This window comes from Phyllobates terribilis, unplaced genomic scaffold, assembly GCF_046119375.1.
Source record: "Phyllobates terribilis strain yellow unplaced genomic scaffold, ASM4611937v1 Scaffold_3__8_contigs__length_932513732, whole genome shotgun sequence".
NCBI lineage: Eukaryota > Metazoa > Chordata > Amphibia > Anura > Dendrobatidae > Phyllobates > Phyllobates terribilis.
Genome location: NW_027362763.1, coordinates 709,797,429 through 709,818,135, shown reverse-complemented (window position 1 = coordinate 709,818,135; position 20,707 = coordinate 709,797,429). Strand labels below are relative to the sequence as shown.

The 20,707-nt window shown below is 44.7% G+C and overlaps 1 protein-coding gene across 1 annotated transcript in view; it reads left to right on the top strand.

Moving 5' to 3' along the window:
- Positions 1–3,845: 3,845 nt before the first annotated feature.
- The window catches only part of SYT14 (synaptotagmin 14), a 162,601-nt gene continuing 145,739 nt past the window's right edge, over positions 3,846–20,707 (top strand). Inside the window, exon 1 of the mRNA XM_073672006.1 lies at positions 3,846–3,959. Within this exon, the coding sequence (XP_073528107.1) occupies positions 3,947–3,959 (13 nt within the window). The 5' untranslated portion in view covers positions 3,846–3,946. The remainder of the gene's footprint in view (positions 3,960–20,707) is intronic.

Here is a 20,707-nt window from a genome sequence, read left to right as displayed (position 1 = left end):
AGTAAATAACCCCAAGTGTAATAACCTGTCTTGTAATACCAAGACAGGTTATTACACTTGGGGTTATTTACTTTGGAAAAACAAAGGCTTAGGGGTGATCTTATTACTATGTACAAGTATATGAGGGGACAGTACAAAGACCTGTCTACTGATCTTTTTACTCTGAGGCCTGAGACGGGGACAAGGGGGCATCTTCTACGTCTGGAGGAAAGAAGGTTTAATCACAGACACGGATTCTTTACTGTAAGAGCAGTGAGACTATGGAGCTCTCTGCCGCATGATGTTGTAATGAGTGATTCACTACTAAAATTTAAGAAGGGCCTGGATGCCTTTCTTGAAAAGTATAATATTACAGGTTATATATACTAGATTCCTTGATAGGGCGTTGATCCAGGGAACTAGTCTGATTGTCGTATGGAGTCGGGAAGGAATTTTTTTCCCCAATGTGGAGCTTAGTGTCACATGTTTTTTTTTTACCTTCCTCTGGATCAACATGTTAGGCTATGGGTTGAACTAGATGGACTTTGTCTTCCTTCAACCTTAAAAACTATGTTACTATGTAGTATAATGCACAGCCCATAGTCACAAATGTAGTATGTGCTGCCATACTAGTAGTGTGCGCTGCCATACACTTCAGCTGAATGTGCGCCCGAGGTGTTTGCTGGCATCGGGAGGCCTCTCATCGGCCGCAGTCGTTATGCCCCTGGCTATACAGTGGGAGAAATAATTATTTGATCCCTTGCTGTTTTTGTAAGTTTGCCCACTGACAAAGAAATGAACAGTCTATAATTTTAAGGGTAGGTTAATTTTAACATTGAGAGATAGAATATCCCCCCAAAAAATCAAGAAAATCACATGGTATAAATTAGATACATTTTTTTGCATTTTGCAGTGAGAAACAAGTATTTGATCCATCTGGCAAACAGCACTTAATACTTGGTGACACAATCCTTGTTGGCAAGCACAGCAGTCAGACGCTTTTGTAGTTGATGATGAGGGTGGCGCACATGTCAGGAGGAATTTTGGTCCACTCCTCTTTGCAGATCATCTCTAAGTCATTCAGATTTTGGGGCTGTCGCTTGGCAACTCGGAGCTTCAACTCCCTCCATAAGTTTTCTATGGGATTAAGGTCTGGAGACTGGCTAGGCCACTCCATGACCTTACGGTGCTTCTTTTTGAGCCACTCCTTTGTTGTCTTGGCTGTATGTTTTGGGACATTGTCTTGCTGGAAGACCCAGCCACGACCCATCTTCATTGCTCTTACTGAGGGAAGGAGGTTGTTGGCCAAAATCTCGCGATACATGACCCCATCCATCTTGCCTTCAGTACGGTGCAGTCGTCATGTCCCCTTTGCAGAAAAGCACCCCCAAAGTATAATGTTTCCTCCACCATGCTTCACGGTTGGGATGATGTTCTTAGGGTTGTTCTCATCCTTTTTCTTCCTCCAGACACTGCGAGTTGTGTTAATGCCAAAGAGCTCAATTTTTGTCTCCACAGCACCTTCTCCCAATAACTCACAGAATCATCCAGGTGTTCATTGGCAAACTTCAGACTGGCCTGCACATGTGCCTTCTTGAGCAGGGGGACCTTGCAGGCACTGCAGGATTTTAAACCTTTAAGGAGTAATGTGTTATCAATGGTTTTCTTGGTGACTGTAGTCCCAGCTGCCTTGAGATCATTAACAAGTTCCCCCATGTAGTTTTAGGCTGATCTCTCACCTTCCTCATGATCATGGATACCACATGAGGTGAGATTTTGCATGGTGCCCCAGATTGATGTTGGCTGACAGTCATTTTGTATTTCTTCCATTTTCTTACTATTGCACCAACAGTTGTCCCGTTCTCACCCAGCGTCTTACTTATGGTTTTGCAGCCCATTCCAGCTTTGTGCAGGTCTATGATCTTGTCCCTGACATCCTTAGAAAGCTCTTTGGTCTTGCCCATGTTGTAGAGGTTAGAGTCTGACTGATTAATTGAGTCTGTGGACAGGAGTCTTTTAGGGTATGTGCCCACGTAGCGTTTTCCAAGCGTATTTGATGCGGAATTTCCGTAGCGGAAACGCTTGTAAAACGCTTGTTAATCCGCACCCCATGGTCCCCAATGAGAATCCGCAAGTTCTATGCCCATGCTGCGGATTTTTCCGCAGCGTTTTTGATGCGCACAAAAATCCGCAGCATGTCAATTAATTTTGCGTTTCTGCATGCGGAATTGCCTTTTCAATGCAATAAAAAACGCAAGGCAATTCTGCATGTCGTAAACGCGCGAAAAACACGCGATAAACGCTTGCGAAATTCCGCATGCATTTTTCCGGGAAAGAACATGCGGAAATGAAGCGCAAATTTTCCGCCTCATTTCCGCAACGTTGGCACATAACCTTATACAGGTGACTATGTAAGACAGCTGTCTTTAATGCAGGTAACGAGTTGATTAGGAGCGTCTAACTGGTCTGTAGGAGCCAGAACTATTAATGGTTTGTAGGGGATCAAATACTTATTTCTCACCGCAAAATGTAAATAAATGTATGTAATTTATACAATGTGATTTTCTTGATTTTTTTGGGATATTCCATCTCTTAATGTTAAAATTAACCTACCCTTAAAATTATAGACTGTTCATGTCTTTGTCAGTGGGCAAACTTACAAAAACAGCAAGGGATCAAATAATTATTTCCCCCACTCCATGTATAAAAAATATATATATATACAGGGTGGTCCAAAAGTAGGTGGACAGAAAGTGTAATAAGGTTATGAAGGGGGAGATTTATCAAACAAAATCCAGTAATTTTAGATAACATTATGTGGAGTGATGAAGCTTCTTTTAAATTATCCGGCCATATTAACAGAGATAATTGTATTTACTGGTATAATGAGAACATGCATTAATTAGAGCAACAACTAAATGAGCCTGGTGTCAATGTTTGGGGTGGTATTTCAAGTTTTGGTGTTTTAGGACCAATATGTTTTGATGGAACAGTCACAGGGGATAAGTATCTCGAAATTCTAATGAATCAAGTTGTTCCCCAGTTACAGCAACAGCCTAATTCACATGACCTTTATTTCCAACAAGATGGGGCCCCTCCACATTATTCAAGAGTGGTCCGCCAGTATCTTGATGAAACATTTCCTAATAAATGGATTGGCCGAAGAGGCCCACTTGATTGGCCGGCACGTTCACCAGACGTGACCCCAATGGATTTTTTCTTTTGGGGAGCACTCAAGGACAAAGTTTATAGTCGAAAACCAAAAAGTGTCAGTGATTTGAAAAATTCAATAAGAGATGCATTTCAAGAAATTAATGCCCGAAGAGACTTGTGCAAAAAAGTTTGTTGAAGCGTAAGAGGCGACTCCAAAGCTGTGCAAATTGTAATGGAAAACAGTTTGAGCCCCTGCGGTGATAAAATTTAAGGGCTTTTGTATTATTGTTCTGAATAAAATTTAATTGTCAATGTTATGCTTGTGCTAGTAAATATAATTTTATATATAAATCAAAATAAATGTTATTTTCTGTCCACCTACTTTTCGACCACCCTGTATATGGTATTGTGAAAAAAAAATTATATATATATAAAATATTTATTTTATATCTATTTATATATTTATTTTTTTCCACCATACTATATATATAAATTGATTTTTTTCCCCCATACTATATTTTATATAATTTTTTTGTCACCATACTAAATAACACTATTTGTAGGCTTATATATAATTTATATTTATGACATATTATTTCCATGTTCAGTATATAATATAGAGCCCTGGTATCAGCTGCTGACAGGACCTCAGCCCGCACTGGGTGACAGGACAGGAGCTGCCTCATGTCACCTCCTCACAGTCCCCAGTGCCGGGCGGGAGTGAGCACAAGCAGCGCGTGGTTCATTCCTCCTCACTCTCCTGCTTCCCACCCCCATACACTGAGCAGTTGGTACGCTCCGTGCTGGGAGCATCATGGCGATTGATGGTAAGTAGGCCAATAACCGTCTTCTGATCGTCTCATTAACAAATCATTAGGGGGGTTCTGAGACCCTGCGGTCAGCACAGGGCGAGGCAGCGGCGGCCGCTCTAACACTGTGTGTGACCCGGCTGTAGTATATAGTGTATACTGTGACTGATAGCAGCTGTGCTCAGTGTGTGTGTGTGTTTACTGGGCATCCTCAGTGCCTGTGTATGAGGTGACTGGTGCCCAGTGCAGGGCTGGTGATGGCTCCTGGGAGCAGTGTGTGCTTTACAGCTGACACTTTTACTACTCTACCGGGTTATTTCGTATTTTTTTGGTGCATAAAGCGACTTTTAATTGCCGCGGTCACATGGTAAAAGCGCAAAAAAAAGGTCGCTGTAAGACTGGGGCAACATGGTGGCTTCTGGGTTGTTGACATGTCTGTCAAGGAAACAGACAAATCTATTTACAACCTGCGGCCGTGACTACAACATGGCGACCGCATGTGACGGGGAGAGAGGCGTTAGTCCCAGGCCACATGAAAAAAAATTGTAGCATGCGCCATTTTGGTCCTTTTTACAGACCAGAATAATGAAGGCAATGTAAAGACTGCAGCCGAGCGCACGGACGAGCCCACGGACGAGTGCACAGTCAAGCCAATGGAAGAACCCACGGACGAGTGCACAGACGAGCTCATGGAAGAGCGCATGGAAGAACGCACAGACGAGAGCACTGACGAGAGCACGGACGAGCGCATGGAAGAGCCCACGAACGAGTGCACTGAAGAGCCCACGGACGAGCGCACGGACAAGTGTATGGAAGAACGCACGGACGAGAGCACTGAAGAGCCCACGGACAAGTGCACGGACGAGCTCATGGAAGAACGTACGGAAGAACGCACGGACGAGAGCACTGGAGAGCCCACGGACGAGCGCATGGAAGAACGCATGGACGAGAGCACTGGAGAGCCCACAGACAAGTGCACGGACGAGCTCATGGAAGAACGTACGGAAGAACGCACGGACGAGAGCACTGGAGATCCCACGGACGAGCGCATGGAAGAACGCATGGACGAGAGCACTGGAGAGCCCACGGACGAGCGCATGGAAGAACGCACGGACGAGAGCACTGGAGAGCCCACGGACGAGCGCATGGAAGAACGCATGGACGAGAGCACTGAAGAGCCCACGGACATGCGCACGGACAAGCCCACGGAAGAACGCACGGACAAGAGCACGGAAGAGCCCACGGACATGCGCACGGACGAGCGCAAGGAAGAGTGCACAGAACCCACGAACGAGCGCACGGAAGAGCCCACTGACAAGCGCACAGACGAGCCCACGGACATGCGCACGGAAGAGCCCACGGATGAGTGCACGGACGAGCCCACGGACGAGCGCACGGAAGAGCCCACGGTCGAGCGCACGGGAGAGCCCACGGTCGAGCGCACGGAGCGGGGGTCAGACAGCCATATTGAAAAACCAGCCAGTCGCGACCACAAATTGCGGACGTGCCGGCTCCGTGTGCTCATCCGTAGACGCGAGAGCTCCCTTTACATTGCCTGCATTATTGTGAAATTTTTATTTTACACATCCATGTGGAATATCGGCGACATGCACTGACACCTGGACTCGTCTGAACGAGCCCTAATAGTCACGCAGCCACAAGGCATGTATATCTTTTGGGCTGTTTGACCCATCTAAGATTTCATTTTTCCCCACGACAGCCCTGACCTTATGCAATTTTTGACAAGTGGACTCTGATTAATTTTTGACTTCGGGCTCGTTATTTTTATTGGCCGCTATGAGTATCGCAACTCCTATGATTTGTCAATTTCAACTGTATATGACCTGACATTTCCCACTATATATTGCAATTTTTTTATTGCAAATGCTCCGACTATATTTATGGCACAGGCTTAGGATACGTCATAAATGGCTCATTGGTGAGAGTCCTAGCACACTGTCACCCTCCATTATTATTGTAGGTTCCCAGACAAGTGGTGATCACAAAGATGTTATCACACCTTAAAGGTGTCAGATGGAACACCCCTTTAAGTCCTAGTTGGTTTTGTCTAGATTTTTCAGAAAAATGCCTTGTACCAATCAGTAGGGCTAATACCAAGCTAATCTGCCCTGCTATAAATTGCTTTATTCCCTGCTCCTTAAAGGGGTTGTCCAACAGACAACATATATCACTAGAAATGAGCCAATCGATTCGCAGGACCCTGGTCCTGTAGCCGTGTGGCCGCTGGATCCTGCGAACTGTCACCTGTCTGCCAGCATCCATGGCGCCTTGTCTGATTTGTAGGCCCAATGCAACGACACGATGAATACACAACACCGTGCCAGCCCGGCTAATGAAGAAGAGGCACCAAGGTTGCTGGCCAGCAGGAGACGGATCGCAGGGGTCCCGTCCAGCGGCCACGGTATATGACTCTACTGATCTCACAAATAAAAGAGCAGAAGCGCTCAGCAATGTGCTGCTCTCATCCAACATTGAAGAGGAGAGCAGCTCTTGGTGCTCGCTTCTGCTCTTTTATTGTAGTGACTATAGTGGGTTACAACACCCGGACCCCCACAGATCAAAACTTTAATGTGATGACTGACAAAAAGTCTAGTGGTTTATCCTATTGAGGACTTCAATGACTTATATTTTATACATGTCTCCAAACTGGAACGCTTGCAACGCTGCAACTCCCAAAACGTATGTACAGACTGCAGCATAATGGGAGTTGTAGTTACAACAGCTGGAAAGTCTCAGGTTGGATGACTCCATTGCTTTGTGTAGCTGGTACATAGGACTTGTGGTGCTGAATGGACAGCTCCCGATCAGCTTCGAGTTACACATAAGTCTGAGGGCCCCGGATTCATCATTTACGTTCTTTTTAAGTCACTTTTTTGATTTTACTTCTGATACTTGTTGACTTTTCCAAATAATAAAAAAAAATGCTTTTTATTTCTGTCTTTAACCTTTTTTTTTTTATAATGGAAAAGTACATTTCGGACATGCGTTAAATCAATCCAGGGACCGATTAAAGTACATTAGAATTGTCATTACATTAGAATTGTCTTCTACCTTCCGACATCCGCAGCTCTTCTCTTGATTAACCGGCCTGGAGCGATGTCATCGTTGGGTCGTGACGTACCAGGCCAGCTAATCAAAAGAAGAGCCAAGAATACCGTCAGGTAGGAGGTCGTTCTCGGGGCTCCTATCCGGCGACGTGGCCATTGGATTGGGTCCCGCAAATCGATTTGCACTTTTCCTAGGACCTGTCCTCTTGCCTTTCATATCTGTTTTACTAATTACTAATTTCTTGTATCAAATAACAATTCTGTAAAACTTTAGACTTTACACGTTCCTCTGTTTTTCCTCCTGGAAATGTATGCATAAAATGACAACTGGGTGGTACCAAGCCCCTTGTATATAGGGTGCGTCTATACGTAATCTGATTATACAGTTGTAAATTATGTAAAGTATTGATGCAAAGGCTTTTTTTGTTTTTACAAATGGATTATGTATTCTGCAGTCGGCCTTGTGGCACTGAGATGCTGATAACATAGAATAATAGCTTGTATGCTAAAACCTTTGTCAAATATGAAGTATTTGGTGACCACATGGATCATTTTAGGTCAATACTGTCCCGTCTGATAATATCTTGTAAGAATTTTTGTGTATTATTTTTGTTATACATTTTATAGTATTTTCTAAGAAATGTTTGGTAATTGTTTTAACCATTTTTCCATATTTCTACCTTTGTACAAACATTATCCTGAAATCTTGCAGTTTTCACTTTGAGCTTCATAATACACTGACACTTCCTGTCCTGTAGTATGACTTCTCAGAAGTTTTTTTTTTATCATTACAGGCTGGATTACAATGAGGGGTAGAACCTATATAGAGGTAGCACAGGATCTGATGTTCACAATAGGTGATGTCACAGCTCACCTCCTCCTGTACAATGACTGATAATATATATGAGTTATAATAATACACTAGATAACACAGGACCCACCATTCACAATAGGTAATATCACAGCTCACCTCCTCCTCCTGTACAATGACTGATAACATCTCTATATGCAGTAGGTAACACAGGATCCACCATTCACTATAGGTAATATCACAGCTCACCTCCTCCTCCTGTACAATGACTGATAACACCTCTATATACAGTAGATAACACAGGATCCACCATTCACAATAGGTGATATCACAGCTCACCTCCTCCTCCTGTACAATGACTGATAACACCTCTATATACAGTAGATAACACAGGATCCACCATTCACAATAGGTGATGTCACAGCTCACCTCCTCCTGTACAATGACTGATAATATATATGAGTTATAATAATACACTAGATAACACAGGACCCACCATTCACAATAGGTAATATCACAGCTCACCTCCTCCTCCTGTACAATGACTGATAACATCTCTATATGCAGTAGGTAACACAGGATCCACCATTCACTATAGGTAATATCACAGCTCACCTCCTCCTCCTGTACAATGACTGATAACACCTCTATATACAGTAGATAACACAGGATCCACCATTCACAATAGGTGATATCACAGCTCACCTCCTCCTCCTGTACAATGACTGATAACACCTCTATATACAGTAGATAACACAGGATCCACCATTCACAATAGGTGATATCACAGCTCGCCTCCTCCCCCTCCAGTACAATGACTGATAACACCTCTATATACAGTAGATTACACAAGATCCACCATTCACACTAGGTGATGTCACAGCTCACCTTCCCCTCCTGTACAATGACTGATAACACCTCTATATACAGTGGATAACACAGTATCCACCATTCACAATAGGTGATATCACAGCTCACCTCCTCCTCCTGTACAATGACTGATAACACCTCTATATACAGTAGATAACACAGGATCCACCATTCACAATAGGTGATATCACAGCTCACCTCCTCCTCCTGTACAATGACTGATAACACCTCTATATACAGTAGATAACACAGGATCCACCATTCACAATAGGTGATATCACAGCTCGCCTCCTCCCCCTCCAGTACAATGACTGATAACACCTCTATATACAGTAGATTACACAAGATCCACCATTCACACTAGGTGATGTCACAGCTCACCTTCCCCTCCTGTACAATGACTGATAACACCTCTATATACAGTGGATAACACAGTATCCACCATTCACAATAGGTGATATCACAGCTCACCTCCTCCTCCTGTACAATGACTGATAACACCTCTATATACAGTAGATAATACAGTATCCACCATTCACAATAGGTGATATCACAGCTCACCTCCTCCATCTCCTGTATAATAACTGATAACACCTTTAAATACAGTAGATAACTCAGGATCCACCATTCACACTAGGTGATGTCACAGCTCTCCTCCTCCTGTACAATGACCGATAACACCTCTATATACAGTAGATAACACAGGATCCACCATTCACAATAGATGATGTCACAGCTCACCTCCTCCTCCTGCACAATGGCTGATAACACCTCTATATACAGTACATAACACAGGAGCCACCATTTACAATAGATGATGTCACAGCTCACCTCCTCCTGTACAATGACTGATAACACCTCTATATACAGTAGATAACACAGTATCCACCATTCACAATAGGTAATATCACAGCTCACCTCCTTCTCCTGTACAATGACTGATAACACCTCTATATACAGTAGATATCACAGGTTCCACCATTCACAATAGGTGATGTCACAGCTCACCTCCTCTCTTTCCTGTACAATGACTGATAACACCTCTATATACAGTAGATAACACAGGATCCATCATTCACAATTGGTGATATCACAGCTCACCTCCTTCTCCTGTACAATGACTGATAACACCTCTATATACAGTAGATAACACAGGATCCACCATTCACAATAGGTGATGTCACAGCTCACCTCCTCCTCCTGTACAATGACTGATAACACCTATATATACAGTAGATAACACAGCATCCACCATTCACAATAGATGATGTCACTGCTCACCTCCTCCTCCTGTACAATGACTGATAACACCTCTATATACAGTAGATAACACAGGATCCACCATTCGCAATAGATGATGTCACAGCTCACCTCCTCCTCCTGCACAATGACTGATAACACCTCTATATACAGTAGATAACACAGGATCCACCATTCACAATAGATGATGTCACAGCTCACCTCCTCCTCCTGCACAATGACTGATAACACCTCTATATACAGTACATAACACAGGAGCCACCATTTACAATAGATGATGTCACAGCTCACCTCCTCCTGTACAATGACTAATAACACCTCTATATACAGTAGATATCACAGGTTCTACCATTCACAATAGGTGATGTCACAGCTCACCTCCTCTCTTTCCTGTACAATGACTGATAACACCTCTATATACAGTTGATAACACAGGATCCATCATTCACAATAGGTGATATCACAGATCACCTCCTTCTCCTGTACAATGACTGATAACACCTCTATATACAGTAGATAACACAGGATCCACCATTCACAATAGGTGATGTCACAGCTCACCTCCTCCTCCTGTACAATGACTGATAACACTGCTATATACAGTAGATAATACAGTATCAACCATTCACAATAGGTGATATCACAGCTCACCTCCTCTCTTTCCTGTACAATGACTGATAACACCTCTATATACAGTAGATAACACAGGATCCATCATTCACAATAGGTGATATCACAGCTCACCTCCTTCTCCTGTACAATGACTGATAACACCTCTATATACAGTAGATAACACAGGATCCACCATTCACAATAGGTGATGTCACAGCTCACCTCTTCCTCCTGTACAATGACTGATAACACTGCTATATACATTAGATAATACAGTATCAACCATTCACAATAGGTGATATCACAGCTCACCTCCTCCATCTCCTGTATAATAACTGATAACACCTTTAAATACAGTAGATAACACAGGATCCACCATTCACAATAGATGATGTCACAGCTCACCTCCTCCTCCTGTACAATGACTGATAACACCTCTATATACAGTAGATTACACAGTATCCACCATTCACAATAGGTGATATCACAGCTCACCTCCTTCTCCTGTACAATGACTGATAACACCTCTATATACAGTAGATATCACAGGATCCAACATTCACAATAGGTGATGTCACAGCTCACCTCCTCCTCCTGTACAATGACTGATAACACCTCTACATACAGTAGATAACACAGGATCCACCATTCACAATAGGTTATGTCACAGCTCACCTCCTCCTCCTGTACAATGACTGATAACACCTCTATATACAGTAGATAACACAGGATCCACCATTCATAATAGGTGATGTCACAGCTCACCTCTTCCTCCTGTACAATGACTGATAACACTGCTATATACATTAGATAATACAGTATCAACCATTCACAATAGGTGATATCACAGCTCACCTCCTTCTCCTGTACAATGACTGATAACACCTCTATATACAGTAGATATCACAGGATCCAACATTCACAATAGGTGATATCACAGCTCACCTCCTCCTCCTGTACAATGACTGATAACACCTCTACATACAGTAGATAACACAGGATCCACCACTCACAATAGGTTATGTCACAGCTCACCTCCTCCTCCTATACAATGACTGATAACACTGCTATATACAGTAGATAATACAGTATCCACCATTCACAATAGATGATATCACAGCTCACCTCCTCCATCTCCTGTATAATAACTGATAACACCTCTATATACAGTAGATAACTGTCACGGGTGTGTTGCCACGAAGATCGTCACGAGTACACAGCCTGACTTCTCGCAGCTGACTTGTTGGTGCTTTGTGTTTCTCGGCAGTGAGGGAGTTAATTCTCTCTCTCTCTCTGGGCTAGATGAGGTCCAGCCTCGCCCAGCTGCAATCAATACTTCTGTAGTTAGACTCCTTCATATACCTGCTGGTCTGTTTGGGAGGTGTCGGTGAAAGCATTTCATTCAGACTGACAGAGCGGATCGTGGTGTTTGGAGTTGCTGAGATAGTGTATTTGGAAGTGTTTTTTCCCTTTCCTCGCTTTATCATTTATCTCCTTTCCCGTTGGTTTTCCCTCTGTTGTAGTTGAGAAGTTGTTTGTATGCAAGGTGGTTTTGGTTTTTCCCTTGTACTGTCTCGTTCGTCTAAATACTGTGTTTGGGCATATTATTTCTTGTTCCCTTTGGTTGTGATCGGGGTCCTTCTCAGGACTAGATTACTGAGGTGCAGGGATCTTCAGGAGGTAGGGGTTACGCTGGCGGCCTGGACCTCTGTACCTTTAACAGTACCTCCAGGTTGAGGGATTAGTCAGGGCCCCAGCTTAGGGTCAGCTTAGGCCTCCTACCTCCAGTATACAGAGACAGCGTGACATTTTCACCGACCAGCTTAGTTTTTCTCCAGCTACCATGGATCCAGTAGCCGGTCTAGCTCGGCAATTGCAGAGTTTGTCCATGGAGCTGGCGGACGTTAGGTCCAAGGTTTGGCATCCTCAGGAGCAAGCCGGACCAGAACCTAAAGTAGCTCTCCCTGATAGGTTCACTGGGGGGCGGGACAAGTTTTTTGTTTTCCGGGAGGCATGTAAATTGTACTTTCGGCTGCGGCCTCGGTCATCGGGGAGTGAAGAACAAAGGGTGGGAATTGTCATCTCGCTCCTACAAGGGGACCCACAATCTTGGGCGTTCTCTCTTCCCCCGGGTTCCCCGGCTCTCCAGTCAGTGGATAGGTTTTTCGCTGCCCTGGGACTCGTATATGATGACCCAGATCGGATCTCCCTTGCTGAGTCTAAGTTACGTAGGATCCAGCAGGGAGATCGTCCGGCGGAGGAATTCTGTTTGGAGTTCCGTAGGTGGGCCACGGACACCCAGTGGAATGACCCGGCTCTTAGGAGCCAGTTTTGTCATGGTTTATCCGACAAATTGCAGGATGTGTTGGCACAGTATGACTCTCCCGTGTCTCTGGAAGCCGCTATGGCCCTTGCTATTCGCGTGGACAGACGGCTTCGGGAGAGGTGCGGGATAACTCTACCCCCTGTGATGACTCCACCTCCTACAAGGTCCCCTCATATGGTGGTTCCCCTGGTCAGTCCTGAGGAGCCTATGCAATTAGGAGGGACATCATTTCGGGGGAGGGGACCGGTGGTGCGCCATAAGGCAGGAAGGTGTTTCTTCTGCGGGAGAAAGGGACATTTTATTGGGGGGTGTCCATCCCGTCCATTGCAGAGTGAAGAGTCGTCGGAAAACTGTTGATCCCAGGTTGTGTGGTGGACGGCAATCTGGGAGTAGGTATTTCGTCCCTAGGTTCGTCTCAGTTTCTCGTACCGGCGGAGGTGGTGGTGGGTACGAGAACTGAGAGGATATCTGTTCTTCTGGATAGTGGGGCCGGGGCTAATCTGGTTGATGCTCGGTTTGCCCGGGTTCAAGGTATGCGGTTGAGTGAGTTGGCTAAACCCATTCCCATATTCTCGATCGATGCCAGGCCTCTCGGGCAGGGAAGTTTTTTGCAAGCTGTGCATGACGTAAAACTTCAAGTGGGGGCAATACATAAAGAACTGTTGTCTTGCTACGTGTTGGAGGGTCTTCCCACTCCTATTGTGTTGGGCCTTCCTTGGTTAGCTAAGCATAACCCGGTTATTAATTGGCAAACCAGGGAGATAAGCCAATGGAGTAAATTCTGTAATAAAAACTGCATGAACACGGTCATTGGTGCGGTTACTCCTTGGGTTTTACCTCCATTTCTGGCGGACTTTGAGGATGTATTCTCGGAGAATGGGTGTCAGGAACTACCTCCTCATCGCGTGTATGACTGTTCTGTAAAACTGCTCCCTGAGGCCAAGTTACCTAAAGCTAGGTTGTATAACCTTTCTGGTCCTGAGAGGCAGGCCATGAAGGATTATATCTCAGAAAGTCTGGCTAAGGGGCATATTAGACCTTCATCTTCACCGGTGGCTGCGGGGTTCTTCTTTGTTAAGAAGAAAGATGGAGGCCTACGCCCTTGCCTGGATTTCCGTGAACTTAATCGGATTACGGTCCGAGATCCGTATCCGCTCCCACTTATTCCCGATCTCTTTAATCAGATCGTGGGCGCCAAATGGTTCTCTAAGTTGGATCTCAGGGGGGCGTACAATCTGATTAGGATGAAGGAGGGGGATGAGTGGAAGACGGCGTTTAACACTCCGGAGGGGCATTATGAGAACCTTGTCATGCCATTCGGTCTGACTAATGCCCCGGCGGTGTTCCAACACTTTGTTAATGACATTTTTTGCCGCTTGGTGGGACAGTTTGTTGTCATATATCTGGATGATATCCTAATTTACTCGCCGGATCTGGTGTCTCATCAGGAGCACGTTAGGCAGGTGTTACAGATTTTGCGGGATAATAAACTGTATGCCAAGTGGGAAAAGTGTGTGTTCGCCGTACAGGAACTCCAGTTTTTAGGCTTCCTGGTTTCAGCGTCCGGTTTTCGTATGGACCCTGGGAAAGTGCGGGCAGTTCTTGAGTGGGATCGGCCAGAGAATCTTAAGGCACTACAACATTTCCTGGGGTTTGCTAATTATTACCGAAAGTTCATTCGTAATTTCTCGTCCATGGTTAAGCCTCTCACTGACATGACTAAAAAGGGGACGGATTTTTCTAGGTGGTCTGACAAGGCTTGTCAAGCATTCTCCTCTTTGAAAAAATGTTTTGCCTCGGCGCCCATACTCATTCAACCTGATGCGTCTCAGCCATTCATTGTAGAGGTAGACGCTTCCGAGGTAGGGGTGGGAGCAGTATTGTCACAGGGTTCGTCCCCTGGTAAGTGGCATCCGTGCGCCTTTTTCTCTAAAAAATTGTCGTCCGCTGAGAGGAATTACGATGTCGGCAATAGGGAACTCTTGGCCATTAAGTTAGCTTTTGAGGAGTGGCGCCATTTTTTGGAGGGGGCAGTTCATCCGGTCACCGTCATCACCGATCACAAGAACCTGCTATATCTGGAGTCCGCGAAACGTCTGAATCCCAGACAAGCTAGGTGGTCATTGTTTTTTACCAGGTTTAATTTTGTCGTTACATATCGTCCTGGGTCAAAAAATGTAAAGGCGGATGCCTTATCTCGTAGTTTCCCTGGGGCCGGGAATACGGACGACCCGATTCCTATCCTTCAGGAGGGGGTGGTGGTCTCGGCAGTATGCTCTGAGCTGGAGGAGGAGGTATTGGAGGCTCAGGGGGACGCCCCTGTTGGACCTCCAGGGAGACTGTTTGTTCCAGATCAGTTGCGACAGAAGGTGATCGAGGCACACCATAACTCAGTTTTTGCAGGACACCCGGGGAGTAAAGCAACTGTGGATCTCCTCTCGCGTCGGTTTTGGTGGCCTAACTTACATAAGGAGGTGGTAACTTTTGTCGCGTCCTGTGGGGTTTGTGCGCGCTCTAAGACCTCACATACCCGTCCGTCTGGGGCCCTCTTACCTTTGAAGATCCCGGGGCGTCCTTGGACTCATCTGTCTATGGACTTTATTACGGACCTCCCTCCGTCTTCGGGTAAAACGGTCATACTCGTTGTAGTGGACAGGTTCAGCAAGATGGCACATTTTATCGCTCTTCCGGCTCTCCCTAATGCTAAAACTCTTGCGCAGGTGTTCATTGGGGAGATTGTGAGGCTTCACGGGGTACCCTCCGAGGTGGTGTCTGATCGGGGGTCTCAGTTTGTGTCTAAGTTCTGGAAGGCGTTTTGTGCACGGCGGGGGATGCAGTTGTCATTCTCATCGGCTTTTCATCCTCAGACCAATGGTCAGACGGAACGTATGAACCAGAGCTTGGAGACATATCTCCGGTGTTTTGTGTCAGAGAACCAGGAGGACTGGGCTTCTTTCTTACCTCTGGCAGAGTTTGCTCTTAATAATAGGCGGAGCGAGTCCACTGGTAAGTCCCCGTTTTTTGGGGCATATGGTTTTCACCCCCAGTTTTGTACTTTCAGTGGGGGGGGCTCTTCGGGGGTTCCTGAGGAGGAACGATTTTCCTCATCACTCGCTTCAGTATGGAGAGGGGTGCTGAAGAGTCTGAATACTATGGGGAACCGATACAAACGTATGGCTGATAGGAGGAGAGTGTCTGGTCCGGACCTAAGTGTGAACGATCGGGTATGGTTGTCTACCAGGAATATAAAACTTAAGGTTCCCTCCTGGAAACTGGGTCCCAGGTTCATCGGGCCGTACAGAATCAGTTCTATTATTAATCCGGTGGCATTCCGTCTTGACCTCCCCCCTACGTTTAAAATTAACAACGTGTTTCACAGATCATTACTTAAGAGGTATGTGGCGCCGGTGGTACCGTCACTTTTACCTCCCCCTCCAGTGGTTGTCAATGGTAACTTGGAGTTCCAGGTATCGAGGGTCATTGATTCACGCTTTAATCGCCGGTCCCTTCAGTACCTGGTTCATTGGAAGGGGTATGGTCCTGAGGAGAGGATGTGGGTTCCTGCGTCGGATATTAACGCTGACCGATTAGTTCGGGCCTTCCACACGACTCACCCTGATAAACCTGGCCCTGAGGGTCCGGAGGCCCCTCGTAGAAGGGGGGGTACTGTCACGGGTGTGTTGCCACGAAGATCGTCACGAGTACACAGCCTGACTTCTCGCAGCTGACTTGTTGGTGCTTTGTGTTTCTCGGCAGTGAGGGAGTTAATTCTCTCTCTCTCTCTGGGCTAGATGAGGTCCAGCCTCGCCCAGCTGCAATCAATGCTTCTGTAGTTAGACTCCTTCATATACCTGCTGGTCTGTTTGGGAGGTGTCGGTGAAAGCATTTCATTCAGACTGACAGAGCGGATCGTGGTGTTTGGAGTTGCTGAGATAAGTGTATTTGGAAGTGTTTTTTCCCTTTCCTCGCTTTATCATTTATCTCCTTTCCCGTTGGTTTTCCCTCTGTTGTAGTTGAGAAGTTGTTTGTATGCAAGGTGGTTTTGGTTTTTCCCTTGTACTGTCTCGTTCGTCTAAATACTGTGTTTGGGCATATTATTTCTTGTTCCCTTTGGTTGTGATCGGGGTCCTTCTCAGGACTAGATTACTGAGGTGCAGGGATCTTCAGGAGGTAGGGGTTACGCTGGCGGCCTGGACCTCTGTACCTTTAACAGTACCTCCAGGTTGAGGGATTAGTCAGGGCCCCAGCTTAGGGTCAGCTTAGGCCTCCTACCTCCAGTATACAGAGACAGCGTGACAATAACACAGGATCCACCATCCACAATAGGTGATGTCACAGCTCACCTCCTCCTCCTGTACAATGACTGATAACACCTCTACATACAGTAGATAACACAGGATCCACCATTCACAATAGGTTATGTCACAGCTCACCTCCTCCTCCTATACAATGACTGATAACACTGCTATATACAGTAGATAATACAGTATCCCCCATTCACAATAGATGATGTCACAGCTCACCTTCCCCTCCTGTACAATGACTGTTAACACCTCTTTATACAGTAGATAACACAGTATCCACCATTCACAATAGATGATGTCACAGCTCACCTTCCCCTCCTGTACAATGACTGATCACACCTCTATATACAGGAGATAACACAGGGTCCACCATTCACAATAGGTGATGTCACAGCTCACCTTCCCCTCCTGTACAATGACTGATAACACCTCTATATACAGTAGATAACACAGGGTCCACCATTCACAATAGGTGATGTCACAGCTCACCTCCACCTCCTGTACAATGACTGATAACACCTCTATATACAGTAGATAACACAGGATCCACCATTCACAATAGGTGATGTCACAGCTCACCTCCTCCTCCTGTGCTATGACTGATAACACCTCTATATGCAGTAGATAACACATGATCCACCATCCACAATAGGTGATGTCACAGCTCACCTCCTCCTCCTGTATAATGACTGATAACACCTCTATATACAGTACAGAACACAGAATCCACCATTCACAATAGGTGATATCACAGCTTACCTCCTCCTCCTGTATAATGACTGATAACACCTCTATATACAGTAGATAACGCAGGATCCACCATTCACAATAGGTGATATCACAGCTCACCTCCTCCTCCCTGCAGAATGTTTTTATGCCAACATAACCACAAGATTCACCACTATTAAGAGTTCAGATAATTGCGCGGTGATTAGTGAAGCTCCCCCGTTTCTTTGAGGGTATCTATCAGATCGGGCTCTAGATACCTAAGTATATGAATGCTCCTACTCTTGAGACTTCCCGAATAATGGGCACTGGCTTCTGTTCTGGCAGCGCTGGGCCATCTGTGCATTGTGTTGTCAGCCATTTGGCTCATAACTGGGGCCTCCATGACCCAAAGTCCATCATTTCTCTCTATGGCGCAACTGCAGTGGGACCTGGTGGACCCCAGTATAAGTCAACGGGGTCAACGACCAGAGTAAGGAAGAGTGAGGTTCTACCACTGGGATTTCCACCGAACGGGGAACTTTTACCCCCTTCATGAAAAAGGGGTAACACGCACGCTTGACTACTGCTGTCAACCTCGGGGCTCAGGTTTTTCAGCAGCCCCATAGACAATATTTGGAATGGCATAAGACCTGCATCTCCATTTTTCAACGGTAATAAAATTCCCTGATCTGCTGATCGGTGCTGGTCCCAGGGGTTGGACCCCCACCGATCAGTAAGTTATTACCTATCATGTGGATGGGTCATAAATTGTTTTAACCGTACAACCCCTTTAATATGTAAAAGGATTGTCCAACTCTATTTTTTCAAGTGATCTCCGTGCTCACTCTACCAGCTGGACAGACGTGACCACTACAACGACTCCCCGACCACAGTGTTTACACATTGGTCAACGCTGCTGCCAGTGATTGTCCGCAGAGGTCACATGTCTGTGTGCACAGAGGTCGACTTTGTCATGTGTCCATCTGTAAGAGGAAGCACGGAGACCCGAGCCAGCCCTGAAAGAAGAGTTTAAAGGGATCAGTAAGGTGAGAATGATTTATTTTTTTATTTTCCTTGATACTGGGAATCTTTATTAAGAAAAAAAAGAATTGAACAACCCCTTTAAGTAATAAGAGAAGAGATAATGAAGCGAAACACAACACACCATTACTTATACCATCAGTTTATATTTTCCCTCCCTGCATTATTTGTTGATTCCTCTGTAATTGCTCCTGCCATGTAAAACAATCATTAGGAGTCATTTGCATAATTGCCAGTGAGGTTTGAAATAAAACTTTTATTTCTTCCCATAAAGTGTCTGTGATACGAGCATTATTATTGGCACGTAAGCGTATTTTCCCTAATGCCCTTCTTATGGTTTAAGCTTATCCCCGGGTAAGTCAGTGTGTAATGTCGTCTCTGAAGGCTCCACGGAATTCTCATATTTACAACATTCCAAAGTTCAACTCTTCCTAAGAAGTTCAGTGATTTTATAGAATTATGTCGCTTTGCTCTTTTTCTACTCATTTGGTGCTACTTTAAAAATGTTGCTGGTTGTTATTGGAAACCGACAACTTGCTTTCTGCTGTCAGACTTCTGACTCGAGAATTTATAACGTCTTTATAGTGGTTGGAACTGGAATATTGTTTTTGGTAGAAAGTTCCAAATTCCGGGACTTTTCGGGATTACACAGAATTGTGCTAAGGCAGAAAATGTCATGAAAGGCTATGTTCACACATCATGTTTTTTTTTGCATCACAAATCTGCTGCAAAACCTGATCTTCAGTGGCGTTTTGTTTTTGATGCGTTTTTGGTGCGTTTTTTTCAGCTTTTTTTTCACTGTCCTTCTGCCTCTTTTTACGCATGTACATAAAGTTCTGTGAAAAAAAAGAACATCAAAAATGCTGAAAAAACACTGATACAAATTTTGATGCGTTTTTAATGCATTTTTTTTCACCACCCATTACTTCCTATGGGTGAAAAAACGCAGAAAAAACGCTGAAAGAAGTGACATGCTTTATTTTCCAAAAAGCCATGCAAGGCACAAAATCCTGAGCAAAAAAAAAACACATGATGTGTGAACAGAGAATTCTGAATCTCATAGACTTTTCTGGTACTACAAAAGGCATCTGAAAATTTGCATAAAAATCTGCAGCAAAAAACGCTGAAAAAAAACATGATGTGTGAACATAGCCAAATAAGAAATTAGGAGCAAAAAAACGCAAATAGGGTCTTATCCAAATAAAAAAAAAAAAATGAATGTTATGCTAACCTGATGAACTTGTGGGCACACAACCATGTGAAAACATAGACAGTCCGCTGCTCCAGATCCACAGGTCTTCCGAAGAGTGCTACAGGAAAAAGGAGTAAAATTGTGGATTTTCCGCTTCTGCTCAACCATGAAGATCCAGATCGCGAGATGACAGTGCTGCGATTTTTTTTATTGTTAACAGTTCTTAGCCAACGCGTTTCGAAGTTATTCCATGCTTATGTCCTGAAGAAGAAGTTTGGAATAACTTCGAAACGCGTTGGATAAGAACCATTCACAATAAAAAATCGCAGCACTGTCATCTCGCGATCTGGATCTTCATGGTTGAGCAGCAGCTCGGAAAATCCACAATTTTGCTCCTTTTTCCCATAAAATAAAAAAATAAAAATTACTTTCACCTTTAATCTCTACCGCTCTAGTGACGACACTCAGGTAGTCCCTGCCAAATTCATCTTGTTGATTTGCTCCTTTTTTGAAGTCTATTTTACTTGTGTTTGCTTGTATTTTTTTGTATGTTCACAAATGTAAACGTGGTTTT